Raw genomic sequence first — 13,543 nt, forward strand, 5'->3', positions numbered from 1 at the left:
TAGCAAGTGTAGCGGATTCATCATCATCACAGGCAGTCGCTCGGAATCGAGGAAGACCTCCTTCCACTCTTAAAATGAGTTCTCAGGTGGCTGAACAGTCCAATACGAGAACCACAGTCTCTGTCACAGGTGGGACAGACGGTCGTTGAGGGAAGGGGTGGGTGGGACTGGTTTGCCGCACGCTCCTTCCGCTGCCTGCGCTTGATTTCTGCATGCTCTCGGCGATGAGACTCGAGGTGCTCAGCGCCCTCCCGGATGCACTTCTCCACTTAGGGCAGTCTTTGGCCAGGGACTCCCAGGTGTCAGTGGGGATGTTGCACTTTATCAGGGAGGCTTTGAGGGTGTCCCTGTAACGTTTCCTCGACCCACCTTTGGCTCATTTGCCATGAAGGTGTTCCGAGTAGAGCGATGCTTATAAGTCTTGTGTTAGACTTGCAAACTATGTGGCCCGCCCAGCAGAGCTGATCAAGTGTAGGGGATTCTTCTTCATCATAGGCGGTCCCTCGAATCGAGGATAACTTGCTTCCACGCCAAAAAAGGATGAGTTCACAGGTGTTTCAATGGACCTAATATTCCAGGTCCTAAACTACATGTTGAAGGGTGGAAGATGCCTGTGCGTGGACTTTTTTAATGTGTGGTGGCCGTTGCACACCAGCCACCACACGGGCTTGACAGAGCTAGGTCTTGGTCCAGTGGCAAGGATTACCCAAGATGACCGGAGACCAGCTCTGCTGCACGGACCTAGTGCGCGCACATATCGCAGTGTGGGCTGGCCCGTGCTGCCCCTGGCCCCGAACTCGCGCCTCTCCTGGGCCCCGATCACATCCCTCTACAGTCGCTCGCAGCTCCTTCGCCCCAACCTCGCCGCTCCTGCTGCACCTGTCCACGCTCCAATCACTGACCTGGACCTTGATGATGTCACACTTCGCCGCTGTCGCCCTCCTGCACCAGCTCGCGCAGCTCCCGGGCCGCTGCACCGCCGCTCCTTTTATGGCCCCGACCTGCCGCTGGTGTTCACGTAGGTGTGCAAATAACACATCCAGGACCCTGCTGCATATCATGACAAGTGTAGGGGATTAAAGGGGCAGTGACAGCATGTATCTGAAATTGGCTCGGACAGAAGACAGAAAGTAGCGGTGAACGATTGTTTCCCAGACTAGAGCAAAGTACACAGTGGTGTTCCCCAGAGGTTGGTATTAAAGCCACTGCTGTTTCTGATGTATATTAATGACCTGGACTTGGGTATACAGGGCATCATTTCACAATCTGCAAATGATGCACAACTCGGAGATGTTGTAAAGCAGTGAGGAGGATAGCAACAGACTTCAGGTGGACATAGACTGGCAAAATAGGCAGGCACGTGGTGGATGAAATTTAACAGAGAAGTTTGAAGGAGGAACAAGGAGAAGCAATATTAACTATAAAGGCAGTTCACACACACACACATTTGAAAGTGTCTGGGAACGTTGATGCGGCTTTTTTTTAAGGTATATGGGATCCTGGGCTTTATTTGTATATATGTGTGTGTTATATATAGAGGCATAGAGTACAAAAGCAAGTAAGTTATGTTCAACTGTAATAAATCAGGTTCGGCCTCAACTGAAGTATTGTGTCCAATTCTGGGCAACACTCTTTAGGAAGGATGTAAAGGCCTTGGAGAGGGTACAGAGGCGGTTTATTATAATGATACCAGGGATGAGGGATTTCAGTTACGTGGAGAAACTAGAGAAGCTGGTTGTTCTTAAAGCAAAGAAGGTTATGGGGTGATTTAATACAGGTGGTCAAAATTATGACGGGTTTTGATAGAGAGTGGCTGTCTCCACTGGCAGGATGATCAGTAATCAGGACACAGATTTAAGGTTGTTGGCAAAAGAACCAGAGGGAAGATGAGAATTATTTTTTTTACACAGCGAGTTGTTACGATCTGGAATGCACTGGTGGTGGAAGCAGATTCAATAATAACGTTCAAAAGGAAATTGGAAATACTTGAAGGAAAAATTTGTACAGGTTGAGTGTTCGAAATCTGGAGTTCCGAAATTCGGAACATTCTGGAATCAGGACACCAGGCTCATCTGTGGCGGAGTCGTCCGGAAACTAGAAAATGTTCCGAAATCCGGACTTCCCCCTGCTTCAGCCACCCAACCTCCCTTTCCCCGCCCCCCCCCCCGACTGATTTGATCATGGACTCGGGTCCACTTCCCTGCCTGTTCCCTGTAACCCTTGACTCCCTTAGCTCAAAAATCTGTCTATCTCCGCCTTAAATATATTCAATGACCCAGCCTCCAGAACTCTCTGGAGCAGAGAATTCCACAGATTTACAACCCTCAGAAGAAATTCCTCCCCATCTCAATTTTAAATGGGCAGCCCCTTATTATGAGACTATGTCCCCTAGCTTTAGTTTCCCCTGAGTGGAAATATCCTCTCTGCATCCACCTTGTTGATCCCCTTCATTATCTTATATGTTTCGATAAGATTACCTCTCATCTGAACTCCAATGAGTAGAGGCCCAAACTACTCAACCTATCTTCATAAGTCAACCCCCCTCATCTCCGGAATCAACCGAGTGAACCTTCTCTGAACAGCCTCCAATGCAAGTATATCCTTCCTTAAATATGGAGACCAAAAATGTATGCAGTACTCCAGGTGTGACCTCACCAATACCCTGTACAGTTGTAGCAGGACTTCTCTGATTTTATACTCTATCCCCCTTGCAATAAAGGCCAACATTTCATTTGCCTTCCTGATTACTTGCTGTATCTGCATACTAACTTTTTGTGTTTCATGCACAAGGACCCCCAGGTCCCTCTACTGCAGCACTTTGCAATTTTTCTCCATTTAACTTATTTTCTTCTATTTTTTTTCAGTCAAAGTGGATAACCCCACATTTTCCCATATTATACTCCATCTACCAAATGTTTGCCCACTCACTTAGCCTGTCTATATCCCTTTGCAGATCTTTTGTATCGTCCTCACAATTTGTCTTCCTACTCTTCTTTGTATCATCAGCAAACTTGGCTACATTACACTCGGTCCCTTCATCCAAGTCACTAATATAGGCTGTAAATAGTTGAGGCCCCAGCAGCACCCCACAAGTTACTGTTTGCCAACCGGAAAATTACCCGTTTATCCCGACTCTCAGTTTTCTGTTAGTTAGCCAATCCTCTATCCATGCTAATATATTGCCCCCAACCCCGTGAACTTTTATCTTGTGCAGTAACCTTTTATATGGCATCTTATCGAATGCCTTCTAGAAATCCAAATACACCACATCCACTGGTTCCCCCTTATTCACTCTGCTCATTACATCTTCAAAGAACTCCAGCAAATTTGTCAAACACCATTTCCCTTTCATAAAACTATGCTGACTCTGCTTGATTGAATTATGCTTTTCCAAATGTCCCGCTACTGCTTCCTTAATAATGGCCTCCAGCATTTTCCCAACGACAGATGTTAGGTTAACTGGTTTATAGTTTCCTACATCCACTATCTCTGCAGCCACTTCTTTTAAGACCCTAGGATGTACGCCGTCAGGTCCAGGGGACATGTCCGCCTTTAGTCCCATTATTTGACTAAGTACTACTTCATTTGTGATAGTGATTGTATTAAGTTCCTCTCTCCCTATAGCCCTTTGATTATCCACTATGGGATGTTTTTCGTGTCTTCTACCGTGAAGACCGATACAAAATATTTGTTCAAAGTCTCTGCCATTTCCCTGTTCTCCATTATTAATTCCCCAGTCTCATCCTCTAACATTTACTTTAGCCACTCTTTTTTTTTTTATGTACCTGTAGAAACTCTTTGTTTTTATATTCTGTGCTAGTTTACTTTCATAATCTATCTTCCCTCTCTATCACTTTTTTAGTCGTTATTTGCTGGCTTTTAAAAGTTTCCCAATTCTCTGGCTTCCCACTAATCTTGGCCACTTTGTATGCCCTTGTTTTCAATTTGATGCTGTCCCTCATTTCCTTAGTTAGCCACAGATGGTTATCCCCTTGCTTAGTCTTTCCTTCTCATTGGGATATATTTTTCTTGCGAGTTAGGAAATATCTCCTTAAATGTTTGCCACTGCTCATCAATCGTCCCATACTTGAATCTATTTTCCCAGTCCACTTTAGCCAACTCTGCCCTCATACCTTTGCAGTCTCCTTTATTTAAGCTTAGTTTGAGATCCAACTTTCTCTCACTCCAACTGAATTTGAAATTCAACCATGTTATGGTCACTCATTCCTAGAGGATCCTTTATTCTTCTAAGAGATCAGTTATTAATCCTGTCTCATTACACAGTACCAGATCTAAGATAGCCGCCTCCCTGGTTGGTTACGCAATGTACTGTTCAAGGAAACTATCCCGGATACACTCTATGAACTCTACCTCAATGCTACCCTGGCCAATTTGCTTTGTCCAATATGCACGTTATAATAGCCCATGATTATTGCTGTTCCTTTTTTACAAGCCTCCATTATTTCTTGATACTCTGTCCAACAGTGTAGCTACTGTTAGGGGGCCTATAGACTGCACCCACTAGTGACTTTTTCCCCTTAGTGTTCCTTATCTCCACCCAAACTGATTCTACATCTTGATCCTCTGAGCCAATATTGTTTCTCTCTAACTCTCTGATCGCATCCTTTATTAACGAGCTACCACACCTCCTTTTGCTTTCTTTCTATCCTTCCGAATTTTCAAATAGCCCTGAATATTTAGTTCCCAGTCCTGATCACCTTGCATCCACGTCTATGTAATGGCTATCAGATCATATCAGATCCATTTGTGCTGTCAACTCATCTATTTTGTTACGAATGCTGCTTGCATTCAGGTAGAGCTTTTAAATTTGTTTATTTACCATTTTTTCCTGCTTTGACTGCATTTTCTGATTCACCTTTGTTTATACATTCGATATCTGCCTTGAATATACTCAAAAGACTGAGCCACCACAGTCCTCTGGGCTAAACATAGAAAATAGATGCAGGAGTAGGCCATTCGGCCCTTCGAGCCTACACCACCATTCAATATGATCATGGCTGATCATGCAACTTCAGTACCCCATTCCTGCTTTCTCTCCATACCCCTTGATCCCTTTAGCCGTAAGGGCCACATCTAATTCCCTTTTGAATATATCTAACGAACTGGACTCGGGTTCACAATTCTCCTGAGTGAAGAAGTTTCTCCATCTTGGTCCTAAATGGCTTACCCCTTATCCATAGACTGTGACCCCTGGTTCTGGACTTCCCCAACATTGGTAACATTCTTCCTGCATCTAACCTGTCCAGTCCCATCAGAATCTTATGTTTCTATAAGATTCCCTGTCATTCTTCTAAATTCCAGTGAATATAAGCCTAGTCTAACCAGTCTTTCATCATATGTCACTCCTGCCATCCCGGGAATCAGTCTGGTGAACCTTCGCTGCACTCCCTCAATAGCAAGAATGTCTTTCCTCAGATTAGGAGACCAAAACTGTACACAATCAAGGTGTGGTCTCGCCAAGGCCCTGTACAACTGCAGTAAGACCTCCCTGCTCCTATACTCAAATCTTCTAGCTATGAAGACTAACCTGCCATTTGCCACCTGCTATAGCTGCATGCCAACTTTCAATGACTGATGTACCATGACACCCGTCTCGTTGCACCTCTCCTTTTCCTAATCTATCACCATTCAGATAATCTGTCTTCCTGTTTTTGCCACCAAACTGGATAACCTCACATTTATCTACATTAAACTGCATTTGCCCACTCACCTAACCTGTCCAAGTCACCCTGTAGCCTCTTGGCATCCTCCTCACAGCTCACACTGCCACCCAGCTTAGTGTCATCTGCAAACTTGGAGATATTACATTCAATTTCTTCGTCTAAATCATTAATGTATATTGCAAATAGCTGGGGACCCAGCACTGAACCTTGCGGTACCCCACTAATCACTGCCTGCCATTCTGAAAGGGACCCGTTTATTCCTACTCTTGGCTTCCTGTCTGCCAACCAGTTCTCTATCCACGTCAATACATTACCCCCAATACCATGTGCTTTAATTTTGCACACTAATCTCTTGTGTGGGACCTTGTCAAAAGCCTTTTGAAAGTCCAAATACACCACATCTACTGGTTCTCCCTTGTCCACTCTACTAGTTACATCCTCAAAAAATTCTAGAAGATTTGTCAAGCATGATTTCCCTTTCATCAATCCATGCTGACTTGGACCGATCCTGTCACTGCTTTCCAAATGTGCTGCTATTACATCTTAATAATTGATTCCAACATTTTCCCCACTACTGATGTCAGGCTAACCGGTCTATAATTCCCTGTTTTTTCTCTCCCTCCTTTTTTTAAAAGTGGGGTTACATTAGCTACCCTGCAATCCAAGGAACTGATCCAGAGTCTATAGAATGTTGGAAAATGATCACCAATGCATCCACTATTTCTAGGGCCACTTCCTTAAGTACTCTGGGATGCAGACTATCAGGCCCTCAGGATTTATCAGCCTTCAATACCATCAATTTCCCTAACACAATTTCCTGACTAATAAGGATATCCCTCAGTTCCTCCTTCTCGCTAGACCCTCGGTCCCCTAGTATTTCCGGCAGGTTATTTGTGTCTTCCTTAGTGAAGACAGAACCAAAGTATTTGTATAATTGGTCTGCCATTTCTTTGTTCCCCATTATAAATTCACCTGATTCTGACTGCAAGGGACCTACATTTGTCTTCACTAATCTTTTTCTCTTCACATCTATAGAAGCTTTTGCAGTCAGTTTTTATGTTCCCTGCAAGCTTACTCTCGTACTCTATTTTCCCCCTCCTAATTAAACCCTTTGTCCTCCTCTGCTGAATTCTAAAATTCTCCCAGTCCTCAGGTTTGCTGCTTTTTCTGGCCAATTTATATGCCTCTTCCTTGGATTTAACATTATCCCTAATTTTCCTTGTTAGCCACGGTTGAGCCACCTTCCCTGTTTTATTTTATTGCCAGACAGGAATGTACAATTGTTGAAGTTCATCCATGTGATCGTTAAATGTCTGCCATTGCCTATCCTCCACCAACCCTTTAAGTATCATTCGCCAGTCTATCCTAGCCAATTCACGTCTCATACCATTGAAGTTACCTTTCTTTAAGTTCAGGACCCTAGTCTCTGAATTAACTGTGTCACTCTCCATCTTAATGAAGAATTCTACCATATTATGGTCACTCTTCCCCAAGGGGCCTCGCACAACAAGATTGCTAATTAATCCCCTCTTATTACACAACACCCAGTCTAGGATGGCCAGCTCTCTAGTTGGTTCCTCGACATAATGATCTAGAAAACCATCCCTTATTCACTCCAGGAAATCCTCCAACGTATTGCTACCAGTTTGGTTAGCCCAATCTATATGTAGATTAAAGTTACCCATGATAACTGCTGTACCCTTATTGCATGCACCCCTAATTTCCTGTTGATGCCATCCCCAACCTCATTACTACTGTTTGGTGGTCTGTACACAATTCCCACTAGCGTTTTCTGTCCTTTGGTGTTCCGCAGCTCTACCTATACAGATTCCACATCATCCAAGAATTGCAAAGGTTCACCACCCTCAGTGAAGCGGTTTCTCCTCATCTCAGTCCTAAATGGCTGACCCTGGTTCTAGACTCCCCAGCCAGAGGAAACATCCTCCCTGCATCTGCCCTGTAAGAATTCTGTATGTTTCAATGAGATCACCTCTCATTCTTCTAAACTCTAAAGATTATAGGCCTAGTCTGCTCAATCCCTCCTCATAGGACATCCCCCCCCATCCCAGGAATCAGTCTGGTGAACCTTCATTGTACTCCCTCTGGCAAGTATATCCTTCCTTCGGTAAGGAGATCAAAACTGTGCACAATACTCCAGGTGCGGTCTCACCAGGGCCCTATATAATTGCAGTAAGACGTCTTTATTCTTGTACTCAAATCCTCTTGTAATAAAGGCTGACAAACCTTTTGATTTCTTAATTGCTTGCTGTACCTGCATGTTAACTTTTAGTGATTCGTATACAAGGACACCCAGGTCCCTCTGAACACCAACGTTTCCCAATTTTGCTTTCATCTCTGTGTTGGTGTTTGTTGGTGCCGGGGAGTAGGATGAACTTTTAGCTCCTCGTACTGCTGCTTCCACTCTGCCTATCGTGCCTTAACCCTAGTCTCATTAGAGCAGTCTCTACAGCGCGAGTCTGGATTCATTTCCCACACCATCCCTGTGACCGCTGAAATGTAGGCAGCTTTATGCATCCACAAGGAAATTAATTGATGGTCCTGAACTCAGTAAAAAATAAATACTTTTGAAGTGTAGTCACTGTTGTAATGTGCAGCCCACGCTGGGCAATATTGCGCTATCAATATTACTTTCTTGCTTACAAAGAAGTAAGCAATAAGTTGCATTTAAAGCGCCTTTCACAACCTCGACATCCCAAAGCGCTTTACAGCCAATGAAGTACTTTTTTGAAGCGTAGTCACTGTTGTAATGTAGGAAACGCAGCAGCCAATTTGCTCACAGCAAGCTCCCTCATAGCATTGTGATAATGACTAGATAATCTGTTTAGTGATGTTAGTTGAGGGATAAATATTGGCCAGGACACCGGGGAGAACTCCCCAGCTCCTCAGTGCTGTGGGGTCTTTTACATCATCCACTTTTTTTTTTAAAAAACGGTTTAACATCATTTGAAAGACTGACAAGTACCGTAATTTCCGGGAAAGATGTTGGTGATTTTGAAGGCGAAATCTCCTGAGTCCTGGGCTGGGTGCAGTGGGCTGCTGTTTGGTGACTTTGTGCAAGGCTGGAGCGAATGGCAGCGGTTTTACTGTTCTCTGATCTTTAACCCATCTTTTTTGTGCAAACAGGCCGGCAGTGAAGCGGGACCAGAGACTTGGTCGTCAACCATCACTGAGTGAGTGTGAAACATTTATGCACCTTTTTTAAACTGACCATTGAAAGATCACTTCAAAGATTGGGCCCTCCTGGGTAACCGTGTGAACACAATTAGTCACTTTGAATCATTGCAATTGCCTTGTCTTAACTCCACTGAACAGGCTGGGGCTTTTTTCTCTAGAAAAGACAAGGCTGAGAGGTGACCTGATTATGAAAGGGTTTGATAGGGTAAACTTAAAGATGTTTCCACTTGTGGGGAGAGCCAAACTAGATGTCATAAATATAAGATCATCACTTATAAATCCAATAGGGATCCAGTTCAATATTGGATGCAATAATCCAATTCCGGGAGAATGTCTTTACCCAGAGAGTGGTGAGAATGTGGAACTCTACTACAGCAAGTGGTTGAGGCAAACAGTATCGATGCATTTAAGGGGAAGCTAGCTAAATGCATGAGGGAGAATGGAATATAATCAGAATGGTTACAGCACAGAAGGAGGCCATTCAGCCTGCCGAGCCCATGCCGGCTCTCTGCAAGAGCACTTCAACTAGTCCTACTCCCCTGCCCTTTCCCCGTAACCCTGCAAATCTTTGTAAAAGACAACGGAGCCGAGTGTAAAAGGCTGCTGATTTCCTCTGGCCTGTTTTGTGCTTTGTCCAAATTCAGCCCATTATTCTCCCTCCATTAATACTACTACCCCACCCAAAACAAATAACCTTCCCTGTATGTAACTTTGGTGATCCTTAGAGAAATGTATTGCAACAAAGAAAATGGCCACTGGAGTCTTCGAATGGCCTCATTACTAGTGTTAGATGAGGGGGGCAAATGACAGAGAAATATAATAAATGTGGAGGATTAGAGAAGGGGACTAAGAGAAGCGGCAGGAAAATAGAAACTCTAAAAATGGTAAATGTGAGAATATATGGTGGGGGGAGAGAGACTCTCTTATTTGTCTTTCCATAAAATGTTTTGTTTACGTGACCATTTCTCCTCTTTGTAGCATCAAGCTGAAGGTGGAGTTGCCTGAAGCCCGTATCCAGACTGGTGAGAATCCGGTTGCCTTAGCAACCAACCTATGTAGTGAGTATACAAATCTGTCGTACAATTGGATCACGGCTAACATCCCATGAAAAAAAGAACAGGCAGGTGTAGACCGACCCTGAATGGATTGCATGCATTTAACCTCTCTGTAAATTGGGGGCAAGCCATTGGGATGTGTTCCTTCTCGTTTTGAGGTGCAGGAACTGAGGGTCACATGAGCTCCCAACACTTATCGCCGAGAGCATGCAGAAATCAAGCGCAGGCAGTGGAAAGAGCGTGTGGCAAACCAGTCCCACCCACCCCTTCCCTTAACTATGTGTCCCACCTGTGACGGGGACTGTGGTTCTCGTATTGGACTGTTCAGCCACCCAAGGACTCACTTTAAGAGTGGAAGGAGGTCTTCCTCGATTCCGAGGGACTGCCTGTGATGATGATGGGTCCATGCAGTGTTCAGGCACTTGGTGCAGAAGCATACCTGAGTCCGTCTTGGCAAAGTCGGTGTTGACTTTGTTCTCGCACTTGTGTTTACATTCAACTCCATGCTGCCAACACAAATAGTAAATTCAGCACCTGATACTCTACCATAGAGCATTTGCAGGTTTTGATCAGACCAATTCAGGCTCTTGGCAAGCCCTTCGGATGGTTCTAAGTGACTGTTTTGGCTGAGCCTGTGTCCTCCAGGGCATTCACCGAGGGCCTCCTCCAGCTGTTGTGATGCTGTGCCAAGTATCGAGAGATATCACGGCACCAGCCAGTCTGTTGGTGTCGGTCGATACTATCATTGTCATTTACCACCACCTCTCATTTTCCAGAGCCACAAGTCAGATTAAGTCATGATCAAATACCGGCTGAAGCACTGTCCCTTTTTAATAAGGCTTTGAGCCAACATCCTGTCTGGCTGTTCAGGTAGAAGTTAAAGATCCCATGGCATTATTTGAAAAGCAGCGTCTTCCCTTGATCAATACATCAACAAGGAATGGAATTGGCTGGCTGTGTGTCTGCTCTTTGTAGGCAGCCTACGTAACGGTCACTGCACTCAAAAGTAATTCATTGTGTGAAAGGGCTTTCGGCACTGAAGCCTGTTCATGTAGATATATAAAAAAAAAAAAATCCCGTTGCACTTTCTGAAGAGTGGGGTGGGGGGCTGGGGGGTCCTGCCCAAGCTTCCCTCACTTCAACATCGAAAACTGATTACTTCGTCATTTACCTCATTTCCTGTTGTGGGACCTTGCACAAAGATTGCCTGACACATTTGTCTACATAGTTGGAGCAAAGCTGACATCCAGTGGCTCAGTTGGTGGCACGGAGGTTGAGAGTTAAAGTCCCAGTCCACCGACTTAAGCATAAAAATCTAGGCTGGCACTCCCAATGCAGTGCTGAGGGAGTGCTGCACTGTCAGCAGTGCCGTTTTTCGGATGAGACCCTGTCTGCCTTCTCAGGTGGACATCAAAGATCCCATGGCACTATTTCGAAGAAGAGCAGGGGCGTTATCCCCGATGTCCTGGCCAATATTTATCCCTCAATCAACGTAACAAAAATGAATTATCTGGTCATTATCACATTGCTGGTTGTGGGAGTTTGCTGTGCGCAAGTTGGTTGCTGCGTTTCCCATATTACAACAGTGACTACACTCCAAAAATACTTCATTGGCTGTAAAGCGCTCTGGGACATTTGGGAGCAAGGAGCTGCTATATGAATATTGATCGTTTCTCCCAGGGTTGGGTGTTCCTCTACTGTAATTGCTGCCCTTTAACAATGATGCAAGCCGGAGGCCTGACATTTCTATTATGATCCAACTTATTTTGGTGTTGAGAGGAAAGCGAAGAGCGGGGAAGTGTTTTGCAGATTTGTCTGTTTTGCCGATTATTTTTTTGGAATAAATCCAAAGTAAAGGAGGGAATGATGAGTGAGATGGTGTGGTCCACCCATCCTGAAGATCAAGTACTTCCGGACCAAGGAGTCCCTTTTAAATTATAAGTCGTGACGTTTTATTGCCACCCTTGCGAACCAGTATTCACAATATTGTTCATAGAGACAGACAGCACAGGAGGCCATTCGGCCCATCGTGCCTGGGCAGCTCTTTGAAAGAGCGATCCAACTACTCCCACTCCCTTGCTCTTTCCCCTTAGCCCTGCAATTTTTTTTCTTTTCATTCTTGTTATTTGATCTGTTTTTCTTGCAGTCTAGCTTTAAAATGCTGTTCCAGCTGTGGTTGTAAATGTTGTAAGAATCCTATCTTAGTTTTCTATACATTTTTAGTTTGTCTGCCAGTCAAAGTTAACTTTAAACAGAAAATACCATCGGATATACAACACAGAAACAGGCCATTCGGCCCAACCAGTCCATGCCGGCGTTTATGCTCCACTCAAGCCTCCTGCCGTCTTTCCTCCTCTAAATCTATCAGCGTAACCTGCTGTTCCCTTCTCCCTCATGTTTGTCCAACCTCCCCTTTAAATACATCTATACTATTTGCTTCAACCACTCCCTGTGGCAGCGAGTTCCACATTCTCACCACTCTCTGGCTAAAGGAGTTTCTTCTGAATTCCCTGTTAGATTTCTTGTTGACTATCTTATATCGATGACCTCTAGTTATGCTCTTCCCCAAGTGGAAGCACTCTGTATCTACTCTATCAAAACGGTTCATAATTTTAAAGACCTCTATTAGATCACCCCTCGGTCTTTTTTCAGGAGTAGAGACCCAACCTGTTCATCCTTTCTTGATTTGTATACCCTCGCATTTCTTTTTCTGCACCCTTTCCAGTGCCCCGTATCCTTTTTATGATATGGTGACAAGAACTGTACACAGTACTCCAAGTGTGGTCTAACCATGGTTCAATACAATTCTATACCTCTAGAAATAAACCCTAGTGCTTGGTTTGCTTTTTTTTTATGGCCTTGCTAACCTGTGTCTCAACTTTTAACGATTGGTGTATTTGTACTCCGAGATCCCTTTGTTCCTCTACCCCACCCAGACTTGCACCCTCCAAGTAATAAGTGATCTCCCTATTCTTCCTACCAAAATGTAATACCTCACATTTATCTGTATTAAACTTCACTTGCCAATGATATGCTCATTCTGCAAGTTTATTAATGTCCTCCTGTAATTTGTTGCAGTCCTCCTCAGTATTGACTATCGCCCCAATTTGGTGTCATCTGCAAATTTAGAAATTGTGTTTTTGATTCCAAAGTCTAAATCGTTAATATAAATTGTGAACAACGGTGGTCCCAGCACTGATCCTTGTGGAACACCACTACCCACCTTCTGCCACCGTGAATAACTACCCTTTACCCCTACTCTCTGCTTTCTGTCTTGAAGCCAGCTAGCAATCCATTCTACTTGTCCCCGACTCCGCATTCTCTGACCTTGTTCATCAGTCTATTATGGGCTACCTTATCGAAGGCCTTTTGAAAATCTAGATAAATTACATCTACTGCATTACCCTTGTCTACTCTCTGTTACCTCTTCAAAACATTCAATGAAGTTGGTCAAACAAGACTTTTCCTTTTAAAATCCATGCCGACTATTATTATTATTTTTGATTTCTAGATGTTCTATTTCTCCTTTAGTAGGGATTCCATTATTTTTCCTACCACTAATATTAAGCTGACTGGTCTATAGTTCCCTGGACATGTTCTATCCCCTTC

At 44.2% G+C, this 13,543-nt stretch overlaps 1 protein-coding gene across 1 annotated transcript in view; it reads left to right on the forward strand.

The window, feature by feature from the left end:
• Positions 1–13,543, forward strand: part of LOC139268823 (uncharacterized) — an 84,685-nt gene that overhangs the window by 36,251 nt on the left and 34,891 nt on the right. The window contains exons 3-4 of the mRNA XM_070887553.1: positions 8,829–8,875; positions 9,858–9,937. Of these exons, the coding sequence (XP_070743654.1) occupies positions 8,829–8,875; positions 9,858–9,937 (127 nt within the window). The remainder of the gene's footprint in view (positions 1–8,828; positions 8,876–9,857; positions 9,938–13,543) is intronic.

Source organism: Pristiophorus japonicus, chromosome 8 (assembly GCF_044704955.1).
Source record: "Pristiophorus japonicus isolate sPriJap1 chromosome 8, sPriJap1.hap1, whole genome shotgun sequence".
Taxonomy (NCBI): Eukaryota; Metazoa; Chordata; class Chondrichthyes; family Pristiophoridae; genus Pristiophorus; species Pristiophorus japonicus.